The 16,455-nt window shown below is 43.6% G+C and overlaps 2 protein-coding genes across 2 annotated transcripts in view; one reads left to right on the top strand and one right to left on the bottom strand.

The window, feature by feature from the left end:
* The window catches only part of LOC110975182 (N-alpha-acetyltransferase 30-like), a 41,246-nt gene that overhangs the window by 11,480 nt on the left and 13,311 nt on the right, over positions 1 to 16,455 (top strand). The window lies entirely within an intron of this gene.
* On the bottom strand, positions 86 to 15,290 carry LOC110975245 (uncharacterized). Its single transcript, XM_022227563.2, has 5 exons — positions 14,929 to 15,290; positions 12,227 to 12,544; positions 10,837 to 10,893; positions 2,822 to 3,124; positions 86 to 1,744 (listed from the first exon to the last, which is right to left on the bottom strand). Exons 2-5 carry the CDS (start codon positions 12,500 to 12,502, stop codon positions 1,667 to 1,669), a joined length of 714 nt encoding a protein of 237 aa, XP_022083255.2. The 5' UTR covers positions 12,503 to 12,544; positions 14,929 to 15,290; the 3' UTR covers positions 86 to 1,666.

The raw sequence follows: 16,455 nt of genomic DNA, 5'->3' as shown, positions 1-16,455 counted from the left end.
ATACAAGTTAACTTCACATTCCAACGGCAGATTAAAAACACTGGACATGTAAATATTAACAAGAACAGTGGAGAGAAAACGCCGATCAAACTTCTATGACCTTTATTTTTCTGGTACTCAAGTGTGTACCGAGGACATTTTAAAAATGATTCGAAGAAACAAGCATTTATTGATATAAAAGAGGAAAACATCTGTGTTTCATTATCTACGATCCTTGTACCCTCTATCATGGATGTCACAGTGATTGTTAAATTGCAATGCGCAATAGATGAATTCGTTTCTGAATGCCGTGCTTTAGGCTCGGCAAGACTAAATCGAGTAATCCTGAACAAAAATGTACTCATAATTTGAATTCGACTAAACAATAAAGACGGTATTTCAATTGACTAAGACAGAAGTTTTAACAGGGGTAGGAAACCCGATCAAAACGGAATATTGTTTGGTTGGTTGATTTCGATAATAGCAATGAGTATTCATATTCATTTTTCATTTGTGACTAATTCTAATTTACGATAGAACATATCGTAACTCGAATCTCGTTGTTTCTGATTGATTAACGAAGCATGTGACAACGACGATATTCTAAACGAAAGTCTAACCGATATATTTTGCATAATACCCTTAAGCGATCAACATTCATTTAGCACTTTGAATCAGAATGTTTTTTATGTGTTTGCCCAGAAGCATTTGCCTTTTACTACCGTATCCTGGCGCGGCATTGTTTCTGTTGCAGTAAATTTCATCACAAGTTCTAACACATTCATCTCAAGTTTTAACAAGTGAAATTACAAGTTTTTACAAGTTGTTTAGGCTCATGTTAAGGTACAGCCTCTTCAAATGATGGCAACGGCATTCCTCTGTTCAAATCCACCGTTGGTTACAGCGTTAACACTACAAAGTGACAGAGCTTCACAATTTGGTCAATGTTCTATCGCCTGAAAACTATCTACACAGCGCACTGAGTTTTTAGTCTTGTTGCTTACAAAATGGTAGTTAATGACTAATTAACTACTCAGAATAACTACTTTGTTGTTTACGGCAACACTTCCAAGCAAACAACTTTATTTCGAAAAATCTTCAGCCATAATTTTTCAATTCTGTGTAGAGTTGTAAACTATTAAAATATTCACAATACCTAGTGCCATTATTAATGATTGTATTTTGTACAACACTTGTGAAGGTCACACAATGGCACACTTACTTTGTTAAAAATGTCGAAAATTATTATTTACAATGAGTAACTTCCACTAGTCCTTTCTTGAAACTGCATGGCCACAAAAGCAAGCGGCAGCGAAAAGACAAAATAATTTCGGTTCGAATGTTGAGCAAAGAATCAAACATGTTTTTAAGCAAGTTCACCGTCTAATCTGAGAGACGTATTAACATTAAGGACGTGACTATTTTCGGGACGTGACTGTACCGTCAAAATACAAATTGGGAACTTTGATTGCCATTTGAATCAAGTCGCATTTCAGTCATTTGAGGAACGTTGCAGGCCTTTATATAATGTATTTGTGTTACTGCTGGCCCGTAGGTTTGGAGAAAAAGCGTAAGAAGAGAAATAGGCTGGTGAATGGCGTTGTTTTCCAAGTACCATCCGACACCGTATGCTGTCTCCTTGAGGCTTTGACGAAGGATGAAGACTTTCCCGCCAATTTTTCCCCACTCAAATCCTATGATACCTTCCTGCTCGGGTCCGCTCTTTCTCAATCCTATCCAACACTTTCTTTTCCTGTTCTTTTTGCTGCAGAGAATGAAACAGAAAACAGAGCAAGATTGTCAGCAAACAAGGGACGATTCACTTTGCATTGGCTGTCAGTCATTTGCCACTAAGAGGCTTCTTTTAACTTCAAGATGGAATAATTCGCTATTACGTTTAGAAAATTGGTCCCCCACCTACTAATATTTGGATCCGCCCCACTTCCAATCGTATTTCCTTAGTTCTTTGATTAATGTAGTCACTTTGTTAAGATTTTATACTGCAGCGGAATACTTTAATGTATAACATTTCGAATGCAGCATTTTTTTCTTCCAAATGAAACGCTTGCAATAAGTTTGGAGTCTTTCCACACATAATCGGTTTGAAATATTCAGAGGCCAATTTTATAGAGCTGGTAAGCAGAATACATTCAATTCACTCAACTAAATGCCCAGCAATCCGCTCCGAGCGCAACAAAAGAGGGCTTGTTTTGGGGTACTCGCAATTGATCATTCTCCATTATGGAGATCAATGTACTCACTGCACAAGCGCGCGTTTGATTTCGTCACAAAGGCAAACGCGCCACGATTTGCAGGCTCTCATTGGACAATCGCTGAAGGTGTGCGTTAACTTCCGGTTCCACGGTTCCATGTAAACGGCGATCGCGTATCGATGCATGTTACCCAATGTGCAGTGCATGTGTGTAGTGGGCGTGGTTGAAACTGTAGTGACGTCACACTTAGGAACCGGATGGAGACCAATGGCGCGTTTGACGCAGAGTACACTCAGTAAGTGCAAAACGCGTGTAAGAACTCATGTGGAATTTTACCGTCCTTCTTTTGCCGCTTGGGGGTGCTCTCCTACTCAGGGCGGATAATAACCGAAGAACTAGTCTCGATATACATTGAATGGCACCTTTGCTGGTAAATTGATTTTGCTAAGCATACAGTTTATGTGCCTATAGCAAACCTCTGTGCTTAGCATTAAAACGGCAGTTCTACGAAATTGCACCACGAACTTTTTCTTCACAAGTTTCAGAAACCTGTAAAAGAAGAGCCATTGCGTCCTGTACTTTTAAAGTTCAACCCTGCGTTCAACACTCTATCATTTATCAACACTCACCTGTCTGAGCTGCTTCTGTCTCTCTGCGATCATCTCCTCCTTGGTGAGAACCCGCCGCCTGCCCCTTATCTTCTGCTCCTTCTTCAACTGCCAGGCGGTCAGCCCGCTGACGATGGCGGACAGCACGCTGAAGGCGCAGGCTACGGCCGTAGTGGACAGCGCCACCATGACCAGCGTGTCCATGGAGTCCTTCAGGAAGGTCTGCCCGTCTGTGGTGTGGTTGACCAGTCCCAACCGGAGCAACTGGATGCTAACGACGCACGTAATCAGGCTGACCACTGAGGCGGCCGTGAAGCACAGAATCTGCCGGCAAAAATCAAATAACTTTACGCTGTAACGCACATATTCGGCTAGCTTCAAGAGGGCGCTGTTTTTAGCTTCATGTCAGAGCTGTTTGTAGAGCAGTTAAGAGACACGAGTGTCTCCGGTGTTGGAACCAAAATGGTGGATCATCAGAACACATGGACAGTTAGCACACAACAAATGCATGCTGTACTGCACGCATAATGAAGAGCCATTTTGGTTCCAAAGTCTGAAGTTGGCGCTATACTTTCTCTACAAAATTGGCTTCGAGCACCGTGTCCTCTTCTTGATGACAAATAGAAGGGCTGGGCCGACACTGCATTATGCACCGACCTGCCCCAGCCAAGCAAAACCGCTCACATAACTATCAAGAGTAATTTGCATATAACAGTACCCGCGAAAAAGCCCGTCTGTGAGGACCAAAGAACATCTTCGGTGCACTTTAGGCTGCTGGTACATGGTTCCCAGCCGTGTCAGTGATAAATCATTGCAAGCATGTGGCCACGGTCCACTAAAATAAAGTATGACGACCCCCCTCTTACAAAAATTAGGAATACCTAACAAATTGCAATGAAGGCGGGGAAGCAATTCACACACGCTTAAAATTCGCAAAATGCTGACGGCAGTACCTAAAATTTAACAAAATGGGGTCTGGAAACCTTCAGCCTGGCTCGGAAATTAACGGGAACGGGAGGCATTCATGCACACGAACGTGGCGACTACTGGACCTGAAGATTTCTAGGCCATTACTGGTTGACAAAGCGTGTTACGCCACCAAGACTCTTTGCGCAGTCCTGAACTAGTGACAGCAAAGACAGTACATCTTTTAGTTTACTCCATCTGGTTCTCGGGCACGCAGCTCACTTTTTAAATTGCACTTGTGGCATGGCTTCTTCTGTGGAAGCAAGTTTCCGTTGAAACGCCTACCTAAAATAGTCCAGCGTACACAGGATGTCAACGACAATAGTCAGGAAAGTTGAACCTAGCTAATTTTTACTGACAACGTGAGATGTAGTTTGCATACTGGGGTCGTTACACATCTTTCCATAAGATGAAATCATGGCTTTGACATTTTGTGTCGATTGACTGCGCATTTCCTGATTCCGTGTTCGTAGGCCCCTGACACTAGTGTTATGTAGGCCCTACCTTGAGCTGGACCAAGAAAGGGCGCTACTTTCCTAGCAACGGGGGTTCCTTGGTATAACTGCACATCGCTGGTTCACGAACGACTATATGAAATGCAAGCTTTGCAGTTGCATCACTACCAACAAAATAAACACTCCCGACCAGTATGGCTCTTTCAAATCGAGGAGGGTGTGTTTCTGCTCATGGCGGATAGTCACCAGCGCCAACATTTGACGCTGGTAACTGCTCTGGCACGTTGCATTTCATGTCGTACTATAAGCAGAACTAAGCTGTGCGCGAACTGTGTTGAAGCTTTCCCACAGTCGAAAACCTGGAGGGGGAATTTTAAACATTTGAAAAAGTCTTGAGCGATCAATGTGTGTGTTTTATGGAATTTCGTTGTTCCCGAATTTTCCCTTCGGCGGACTATATATTGAATAATCCGGCCCTGTGTCTGTGCCCTCTTTTGCGGTTATTTCATTCATATGTCATCTGTCATCTCCGAAAGGTGTGAAGTTGTCATAGCCGTTTAACTCGACCTGCCTCTCGCATTCAAATCCCAACCACACCCTCAAGCCGCTGAACCCTTTTAACCTAAGCCTTGCAACCAGGGGACACACGGGGAGGGTGACTCTTGTCGAGTCAATGGGAGACAGAGTTACACCATTTCTGTCTTCACTAGTGGCAATACTCCTCCTGACCCTGCCGTTCCCTTACGTGCACCCACTTTGAAAGAGGTCAAGGCAGCCATTAGAAGCAAAAACAGATGATCCTGACCACATTCCCCCGGAATTCTTGAAAAACGCTATAAATTCTATCAGCTCAGCCCATAAACTCTTAACCCGTGTATGGTAGTCTTGCAAAATCCTAGCAGAATGGAGAAAAGGCATTGTCAACCAGGTTAAGCAGGCTCAAGCACCGATCGTCGCACCTACAGACTCATTGAACTTCTGTCTCGCTGGAAAACGTCTTTCCCTTGTATTCCTAGCACGCCTGGCTCCTCTGCTCACAAAACACGGACGTCTTGAGCAGTCTTGATTTACAGCTGGGCGCATATCTCAAACAGGTGTGACGCGCTCCAACAGAAGGCATCCTGTCTTGGCCTCAATTTCTACAGACAGAGGACTAGACATACCTTGAGAAAACATACCCATAAACGGGGTCCCACATGGACAATCCATCGAATTTGTCGACAATGTTCATAAACGTCGGCAGCAAGATATCCAACACTGGAGTAAGCGAGACTGACCCTCAAAGGAGACTATAGGTCTTGCCTCTTCAGCCATGAATGGCGGACACAGTGTGGAAGCAGAGGAATTTCATAATCCACCAAGCAAAAATGACCCATGAATGGACAACAATGACAAAGTGAACACCTTTTTTATCAAAATGATGTGCATGAGGGGTTTCTGTATAGGGATGCCATCCTTACTGACTATGCATACACATTATCGACAAGTAATGATTGTGACTTCTTTTAATATTTCGTCCTGTGACATTGATTTCAGCGTAAAACTTAAGGCTCATTCTGTTACATTCTGTGACCTTTGATTCAGTAATTCCAATTACACACTCTAGACTTTTGTTACCTTACACATCCCCCCTAGATCTCTGTAAAGAATTTCTTAGATTCCGATTAAACAATGACCAACACAAAGGTGGGGGATGCTCTCCGTCCCATATCTTGCTACATATAATTGCCTGGATTATCTTGGTCGTCCATCGATCCGATGATGACTGTCCTCATGTTAGTCCCTATCGATGACGTGCATGCACACGGAGATAGCTGGTTAGGCCAATTCTTGATCGGCAGACGCGGATGCAGTGGGGGCAAGGAAACTGTCCGGGGTGGTTAGGGTCAGTGGCTGATACCTTTCTTCTTGCCCGTGCTGCAGACACTTCAGCTCGCCTCTTCTCCTCAAAGTTGTCACGCGCCTGGGTGGTGAGGGCGCGCCAGCCTTTTCTGTCCATGGCCTGCAACTCCAGCTGCCTGGGAGGGATGCCAGCATATTTGATGTTGGCCTTCATGCAATCCTTGAAAGTTTGCGTGGTCTGCCTTGGCTACGCTTACCATTGCGTAGTTAACCTTACATGAACTGCTTTGCTTTCCGGATCACGTGACCATCCCATCGAAGCTGGGTCTTCAGTAACATGACCTCAATTCCTGTCATCTCGGCTCTGTCCTGGACCTCGAGGTTTGTGATCCAGTCTTGCCAGCGAATGTTAACGACTGACCGCAGGCTTCTCATATGAAACTTCTCCACCTGCTACAGGTGTCTTTTGTACACAGTCCACGTCTCACATCCGTATAGGAGACTGGTGAGGACGACTGCCCTGTACACCTTGAGTTTTGTGGACAGCTGGACGCTGCGTTGGTTCAGGACACGAGTTCGGAGGCGACCAAGAGCATGATTAGCTTTGCATATCCTGGCATTTATCTCTTTATCCAGGCTGCCGTCGTTGTTGATGGTACTGCCAAGGTACTTAAAGTCATCCACCGTCTTTTGCTGTGTGCCCTCAGTTGAGATAGAGGGTGGATGGGCGGTAGAGGTGGGCGCTGGTTGGCATAGTACCATTGTCTTGCTGAGGCTTATGGTGAGGCCGAAAAGGCGGGAATCTTCTTCAAACTTATCTGCGATGAGCTGAAAATCAGTCTCCTTGTGGGCCATGAGGGCACAGTCATCAGCAAAAAGTGCCTCCAGGATGACCTTCTCTACAACTTTGGTTCTGGCATTCAGTCGGTGGAGGTCGAACAGTGAGCCATCAAGTCTGTATCTAAGGTGTATCCCAGGGTCCAAGTCCCTGACAGCGTGGTTGAGGACACAGGTGAAAAAGAGGTTGAACAAGACTGGGGCCAGAACGCATCCCTACTTGACGCCGTTGCTGACGTCAAAAGGTTCTGATATCTCTCCACCCGAGACAACCTGCCCGATCATGTTGTCCTGGAACTGAAGTCCAGGTTGACAAATTTGTCTGGGCACCCGAGCTTTGATAGGATGATCCAGAGGGCCTCCCTGTTCACTGTGTCGAAGGCTTTAGTGAGGTCGATGAAGACCGCATACATGTCCATGTTTTGCTTAAGGCATTTTTCCTGAACTTGACGGACGGAGAGGATCATGTCTACAGTGCTGCGGTTTGGGCAGAATCCACACTGTGTCTGGAAGGTTTCCTGCGGGTATTTTCTCAATCAGTCGATTGAGAAAGATCCGAGCCAGTATTTTCCAAGCAATAGAAAGGAGGGAGATGCCCCAGTAATTGCCACAGTCAGTCTTGCTACCCTTGTTCTTAAATAGGGAGACGACGACAGTGGCATCCCTGAAATCTTTGGGCAGTTCTTCTTCTTCCCAGATGCTGGTGAGGAGATAGTGGGAAGCGTCAAGGGCTACAGGGCCGGCCGATTTAAATATCTCCGCCGGGATTCCATCCATTCCGGGTGCTTTGCCTGAGCTGGTTTGCCTTATCGCCTTCAAGACTTCATCCATTGTAGAGGGAAGGTCGAGGCAGTGGACAATGGGCTTTTATGGGATCAGAAAAAGAGCGTGGGGGTCTACATTGGAGGGCCTGTTGAGCAGGTTGCTGAAGTGCTCTCTCCATCGTTCGTTGATGCTACATTTCTCCTCTACTCTACTCTTCTCCTTTAGCAGGGTTGAGCCGTCTGCTGACAGTAGTGGGGCAATACATGGCTTAGAAGGTCCATAGACTTGCTTGATAGCGCTGAAGAACATTTTAGCGTTCTGCATGTCAGCGTATCTCTGGACCTCGTCTGCCTTTCTCTCCCACCATCCTGCATCTTGTGCAGTACAACCTGGGCCTGCTTCTGGAGGTTCTTGAAGCGATAATACTTGGAAGTGGAGGAGAGGTCATTTTGCCACTCAACAAAGGCTTTCTGTTTGTCGTCCAAAAAGTTTCTCGATGTGCTCATCGTTCTCGTAAAACCAATCTTATTGAATTCATTTTTTGGGACCTATGGTGGATTTTTCTGACGACGTCACCAGTATTCTGAACTGCTCTCACTTTTGAGTTGGGCAGCCAGTCAGTGGTCCATGGGCAGTCAGTCGGTCGTCCAGGTCTTCTGCAAATTCACTGCGTCGCTGATGTTGCTCAAGCATGGCGACGTTGAGCGCTGGTGTGAAGACCTTTGGCGTCTTGCGGTGAGTTGGGGCGATATGTAGGGATAGAGTAATCCTGACTACACGGTGGTCCGTCCAACACTCTGCTCCACGCATGGCCCAGCTGATTCTGATGTCATGGATGTTTCTCTGGCGGCAGATGGCAAAATCTATCAAATCCCACTGTTTTGATCTTGGATGTATCCATTTTGTCTTGTACTTGTCGGCCTGTCGGAACATGGTGTTTGTGATAGCGAGGTGTTGTTCAGCACAGAGGCTCAAAAGCATTAAGACGCCTTTCCAATTTCTGCTGTCTGCTCCAATTCTGGCGTTAAATCGCCCAGCAAGATGAGCTTGTCACTGGAGGGGATGTCCCTTATAAGGGTGCCAAGCTCCTCATAAAAAGCTTCCTTTACTTCATCGCTGCTGGTAAGGGTTGGAGCGTACTCACTGATCAGGGTAACGTGCCGGATACGGTTTAGAGGGAAGCGGAGTTTCATGAAACGTTCATTCACTGATGTTAGTAGATCAGGGAGTTGTTTGAGGAGGGATGTCTTGATGGCCAGCCCTACTCCATGAATTCTCTCTTCATCTTTGGCTTTGCCTTTCCAAAAAAGGCGTAGCCACCTTTCAGTTCATACACAGATCCTTCTTTAGCAATTCTGGTCTCGCTGAAGGCCTGGGAACTGCTGGGCTATAACATCTGGCCAATTACCACTTTCTGGCATGTTCGGTATGGCCGGAGCCAGAGCGCAGCGAGCGCTTGCTACGCACCATCTGTTTCACAACCACGAAACCCCTTTATACACTATGATCGCCGCCGCAATTTGTCGCTGTTAATCTGCATCCTTAATGCTTTGTGTAATGAAGTATAGGGAATTGAATATTCATGTATTCGTTGGTGTTTGATATGATCTCATATGCAATGTCAAATTTAATGATTGTGCAGTTACTTGCATTACGCTGTGCGCCCGAAATGCATACGTGCAGTAATTGCCATTAATGAGCGCTTTCTTCTGAGGTCATTTTGGGAATAAATAGCCCCGTTGTTTACAAGATTTGTCTTTTGTTTGAGTCATTTTTATTATGGCATTTGTACAAAAGTGTATTTTACGAGATTTCATGCTCACTCCCTGTGATGAAATAGGACATTTGTTTGTTATGAACTTAACTTTCCTGTGGTGGTCAACATGTTGTTGGCCAGTCTTAGTCAAATTCGTACAAAGACTTTGAAAACTGATGTTTTGAGGTGACCAAACGAAATTACAAACATTGCATGGATAATGGAAAAGTGCATCAAAATTTAAAAAGTTTATTCACGATGGCAAACGTAGGTCTAATATCAGGGCAGTACAGGGAAGTATGGACGTGTTGACTGCACGATACAGGCTTCAGGAAACTTTGATTTATGCACACCTCGACACGAATGAGTGACTGAAACCCGCGGGATCACAGTTAATAAATTCTTATATAATTTTTCAAAACATTCAACATTCAAAGCAAGTCACCTAATTTCTTAGTTCTATTCATCGTGATGCCCTTCGCTAACTGCTTCTCTTTCAATTTGCGTGGCTTTCGCCTGATTTTGTAGCGATTTAAATTTTTAAGTGGTGGGCAACATTCCAGCACTTGTTCTCAATGCCCATGAAATATTTTAAATGAAATATAAACTGCGAATGTGAAATCATTCCGAAGGTCCTCGAGTTCGCACTACGGTAATAAACCCCTCCAGGGCATTGTTTGGCGTCCAACGGACAGGCCTTGATTGGCGTCAGTCGGACAAATATCTCAGAGAAATGGCGGTATCCCTAACCATGGAGCGAAACCCAACCGATAAAACGCACTTGGGGTGACAGGAGAGCAGTACTGAATATGGACTCAGGAAACAACGTCTGCTAGAAAGGCTATAAAAATGAAATAAACATCCACAAGCATTTGAAGAGAGAATGGCGCGTGCTGTTTGACCCATTTGTTGCTCCTTGAAAGGCAACTTAGGACAAGTACTGGGGGTCGCAAGGGGGAGTGAAGTGCCGTAGCTCTGAGGACGTATGGCAGAACTCAAAGGAGCTAAAGCAAAATAAGGACGCTGAGAGAACAAATTGGGACACCGAGGAAAATTAATTATAAAGTGCAGCATTTAGATTATGTGCTAAGCAGGAATGGAAAATATAGATGATTAATGCCTATACAATAATAACGTGCTGCAAATTAACTGTCATCTTGTTTGTGTCTTTATCAACTAATTATGTGAATAAAGGACTAGAGTGGTCTCCAGTCCGGAGTTTTCCATAGCCAAGTACCATTCCAACGCGCCTGAAAATTCCTACCGATGCCACTGATACGAAATGTCTTTTTGTGTCGCTGATGGATACAGAATCGATTCCATATTGTAAAATGTAAAAGGCCATCCCATCCTTTTTAAATTAGTGAAAAAAAAGGAAATTAATATGAGAACTATGGCAGAGTGACGTCACTTACCGCATAGGCTGTTTTGCTCTTGGCCGATGCAATGCCAAATCCGCCACATATAACCACCTAAGTAGTAATACAAACGCACCCGATGAGAAATAACTTCTTGTATTGTGGCCTCTATGTTGTTTCTTATTAATTCAGGTTCTTGGGGTAAACATTATTTTGGGCTAATAATACTTTTCTAAAATGTATTACTTCCTCTAAAATCTATGCTTGTATATTTAAAAGGAAATACATGTAGAAAGTCGAATATAGAATATCCAGTTCAGGCAAAGAGTATACAATCTCGGAAAATCCTTTGTAAGGACAATTGAGCGGACCTCTTGATAAATGTTTCGGGAGAAATAAAACAAAGTGACGATAACAATTTTATGCTTTTTGCTCCTGCCTGAATGAGGAGGGAGTTTCAATTCATCAGTGAAAGAGTGCACACGAACACTTTCACGGTGTGATCTCAACATGATCCCGCGTGCCACCCTGAACTGTGAAGGTTCACCGAAATTTATTAAGTATTTATAGCAGTAACTGACAAAGCAAATTAAAGTTCATCAATTATTTCAGTTGCATTTTGTGCAACGCAACAGAGTGTGGTTCAAGGCTATGAAGACTGATGTGTAGTTGTGCCGACAATGAGCATCGACAGGGTGCTGAGAATCGATTATTTTTCCAGCACCGTTTGCTACTATGCCCCTATTTCGCACAACTCTCAAGCGAATTGCTTGAATTATTTTTCTAATGGTAAAGAAAACAAATGCCCCGACAGACTCCTGGCAGAACGATGTCGCAGTGGGGGTCAAAATGTGATTGAATTTTGGGTGTAATTTTAGGGAATAAAATACAATCCACCGGAGGCTGTGTGGTATTTGCACTGTATATGCTGCTTCAGTGAAGGTGTGAAGAACGGGTCAATATACGCTTAGTATATTGACAGTTATGATGAGATCATGTGAAAAAAAGGGCTGAATATTCTTTGAAAATGGCACACTTAAAGGAAGGTTTTCTAATGATTCACACTTCAATACTCTGCTAAATGAAGACCTGTACAATCTTGGCCGACACTAGTCTCGTGTTAATCAGTGTGGATTCGAAGGATGCTAAATAAAGGCTAAATCAAAACCACAATTTTTGCAATGTGTTTTTGGAGCTTCGATAAGATAGGAGGATATACAATTTAAAATTTTATACAGTGAAATGATATTTTGAAAAGGCCCCGATGTCGTGTTGAAATTGCTGATGACTGTTTACTCACAATACTTGAAATTCTAAGTTTTTGAAAACGTTAATCTTAGAAATGTTCTGATAAAAAACTACGTGCACTTGTAAACAAAGCGTAAATCATCCGTACACAGGCCTATTATTTGTGGTGTAAAATCAGCACTCAGTGAAGTAAACTTACGCAACCACCACTCCAGATGGGAGCCACGGTGTAGGCCAGCCAGATGGGTGACTGACCAAAGAGGACGATGCCCGTTGCGGCGCAGATCCCTCCAAATACGAAGTGGGGGAGGGCCAGCACGACCAGTACGGCCGTGATGACCCGCATGCTGGTGATCTTGTCCTCCTTGGTGGTGGGGACAGACTGGTCCGGGTCACCATTTGCGGCTGTTGGCTCCACCAGGGACGCCCCACGATCGGTGCTAGAGGTGCTTTTTTCGGCTGCTGTTGCTGTCATTCTGTTTCGTTGTGTTCGTTGGTTATGGTCTCGAAAGACGCTCTGCCATGAATACACATGTGAAAGTTAATGTACACCACAAAAAGAGAAATTATCCGCGTTTTCATATACTCGAACGCTGATTCAACTTGACGACTCTGGATGCATGTCTTCACCTGTGCAAGCGCATTTTAGATCGTTATTGCTCCAGTCAGGGACTAATATCTTTTGACGAGTAAGAGGATTCGAGAACAAACCAAAACAGACCATAAGCATCCACCCCCCCCCACCCCTCGAACTTGTATTTTCCACACAAATCTGTTCCAACACAGTCTTTAAGCAAAGTGTTCGATGTACGACACCGCCTGCAGCCTTCGTACTTGGGTGGATTGTTCGTGGCTGGTTTTTCACATACTTTTTTCAATTTCAGAATTTTCGATTCGGAGCCACGGAACATTTTCTGAGCACCATGAAAAATCAACGAAAGAAATCGTTTGCGATGTCTTGATTGAAACTCGCAACTGGGACATGTGATGTGTCCCTCAGGGACCACCATACTTTTCAATTCCTCGTAAACGTAATTGACGAAGACTTATTTGATTTTCCTTCTCGGGGTAGACCCCGTCCTGCTCTGCACAGCATGGGTGGTTAGACAAGCTATTTAATGGTGGTCGTGACTGCAGTGCATTCTGCTGACCATAATCATATCTGCATAGGTAGGCTAACAACGTGTTAGAATTGCAAACAATGCCTAGCAAAATATTAATTATATAATCTGTTTTAATTTATACATAGGTGATTGAGTTTTGAAACGATTTGCTGTTATTTAGAAATTTTTGTGAAGTATATCTCTATTGTAGTATATTCACGTTGGGCTTGTATATCATGCCTGATTTGACGTATTGCAATGTTGACATACTTTGGATAGAAACAGCAGTGTAGGCCTACTCTCCTGCGCGGAGAGTTAAATAATACAATAGCGGGTGATTGCTTTCTTCCGATAAAAATGTGTGAATTCCAGAACCTAAACATATCCCAAAACTCTACGCATATCAAACTTCTTTAACAACGACATTGGCCAATTTTCATTAATGAAATAGAAGTAATTATCCGGTCGATAGCGGTGATACACATTTTTGCGATATCATTACATTTAAATCCTAAAACGCTGGCGTTGTGCATGTGCTTTTTTCAAATGAATGATAACATTTTGAGCGTCCTCAATAACTACTCACACACATCAACGTGCATGCCACAATCCAATCGAATTACATACGAGCCGACGACATTTCCACAACGCCGCTCTGTTGTCTGCAGATAATTGCTTGGCACCTAATAGCTCTCAAACACACGTGACCCAGCGTCAAATTCGGTCGATAACTGCCTGAGGGCAGCAAAATATTAGGGATACGAACCAAGCGCGATAAATAGCAGAACCCAAGTTGTTTCCTAAAATAGTAAATAGCTCCTGTCGCTACTACAGTCACTCTCAAACTGTGCTTCCGTTCTATATTTTTGAAACGCAGAAAAGGGTTATCCGCAATAAAATTGTTCTGCATAGTCGTAAACACATTTCATCTGGGCGAGCATAGTTTCTGGAGGTGTTCTTACGCACGTCCTAAAATACATTGAACATCAGGTGAGGCAACCTCAAATATGGTTGGATCATAATGGAGGAATATCGAAGCTTCACCTTCTGGTACATTCCGTATGATTTTGGCCGATTGCTTATTGGCAACCATGTCCATCGAGTGGCGTTCAGAGATGATGGACAGTCATTGGGGGATCAATTTTGCCCCTCCCCCAATTGGATACGCCACTGGGCCTATGAAATTTCTACGCGATAGGTTACATGCGTGTAATAATCAGAGGTCTTACAATCATAAGGTTACAGAATGGTGCATATTTTATACTAATTGGAGGACCGTTTAATTAATCATCTGTGGAATCGAATATGTATTTTATTAAATGCAGGGCATCATTATTTGTCAAGCACTCTTAAAAACATTGGAGAAATTCCATGGATTTAAAATAACTCGCAAGTGTATTTTTGATGGTAGTTAAGGTTGACAGTGTTCCTTTACCTTTTCAATTGCGAGTATACATTATTTCGTCTGGCACTACATCCGTGCATAGGATTTACACTTGTACATATACACGTCAATGGAGTTTTTGTCTAATAGATCCGAACGACTATTACCATTTGCTGTCCGTGGTAGATAGCAAAAGCAAGACACTCGCACTGATCTCAACACACGCGGTATTCCACACGGGGATAACAGTTACGGTAATGAAAACCTTCTAGAATAGTCAGTATCATACGAAGTACACCATGGAACCCCCCCCCCCCATTTCTTCCTTCTTCGGAGAGTGCAATAACAGAACGACTGATTCTAAAGCGTCATTTGATATCCGTAATCATGGCATTCTAGCAAAAGTATACATACCCACTCGCCTGTCACAAATTCCAGACTGTCCCCTTTTCAGTGTTTATAGATTGTCAGATGAGACGATGTGTCATCCATGAGTCCTAGCAGCCCTGCATCCACTCACAATCCTCGCAGTACGTGCCGTTGATGGGCACGGGGATACCGTTGGATGGTCCTCGTGCAATGGTGCTATAGGAAGCGAGATGTGATGCAGGTTACGTTAATACGGAGTTCTACGGAAAAGGTTAGATGTCGCTGGCGAATGTTATCGTAAATTCGGCTCTGTACATAATCATCCGGCGCGCAGCGCTTTCGTGTTCCGCCGATGGGGAAGGAGTAGCTAGTAAGCGAAAGCAATGGCGACGGCGGTTCGGCTGTTTGGTGACGTCGTGGCGCCAGGCCAGCGGGCCTGACGACTCAGGTTGATTATGATTCAGGTTGCCGACGACTCTTGCAAAAGACGAAATAACCAGCAGAGGGGACCTTTACTGCTGCTCACGGTGATAGTAAAATAACATTTATCTTGCTGATAAATATTGCATCGTTAAATAATATTGGATCGTTTTACTGGTGTAGGACCTTAAAAAAAGAAAAGAGTATCCACTTCGTATATTGAGTTCCCCATATTCAGATTGCCTCTAGTTTTTGATGTAGGCTAGAAATGCCACATAACTTTTACCCATTACTAGAATTCATTTTGACCTTAAAATTATTGGAGAATCCTCAATCTGACCGTGCTCAAGGAAAGAAATAAAGTATTATAAACTTGCATCTTTTGGTATAGATAGGCCTTAGGGAGAACCCCAACAGGAACACTATACTCGCCCGAAGGAATTCACGCAGGTAGTTTCAGCAAAGGGATGAGACCTCCCCAGCGTCACTATGCCATCTTTAATAACGATGTAAATGACGTAACACAACATTGGACCATGGAGGTAGGAAAAGAAGGAGTTAGCGCGAGCGAAGATCTTTTCCTACCTCCATGATTGGACGAAAATTAATTCATACACGAAAAACTCTTCGAGCCATTTTCAGTAACAAGTAAAACCTTGACACGTATTAAATCTAAATCAATGCACGTTTCACCTTAATTTGTGGAACTGTGCAATCTTTATTCTATTCAGACTTTTTCAAATGAATTTTTATAAGTAGTCACTTGCGACTCGCTATGAATGCCATACTGCCGTTAGAGGGCAGCAGATGTGCGTGAACTTCCGTTGACATCTACAAGCGACATACATTTACTTCATTAAGAACAAGCAACGTAACTCAGTGAAATATTCTGTGACCCTTTTCTTGTCAATTGGGAGAAAAATTACATTCTGTACATATTCGGGAGGCAATAGGAAACAGGGTGAAAGGCTCGAAATGTCACTTTTCTCTTTATTTGTGGCAGGTGCTCTAACGTGTTTTTCCATCATTCCGAAATAGTGAACTACGAGTGTCGTTTTTTTTCAGCTGTCTAGTGTAGTAAGATTTGTTAGCAACTTTATAGTTGTTTGAGGCACTATAAAGGGTGTAAAAAAGGATAGTTTATAAGCTAGC

Source organism: Acanthaster planci, linkage group LG01 (assembly GCF_054643075.1).
Source record: "Acanthaster planci isolate LZ-2023a linkage group LG01, COTS_SCS, whole genome shotgun sequence".
NCBI lineage: Eukaryota > Metazoa > Echinodermata > Asteroidea > Valvatida > Acanthasteridae > Acanthaster > Acanthaster planci.
Note: the sequence above shows the minus strand (reverse complement) of the source record. Positions and strands in the feature narration are given on the sequence as shown.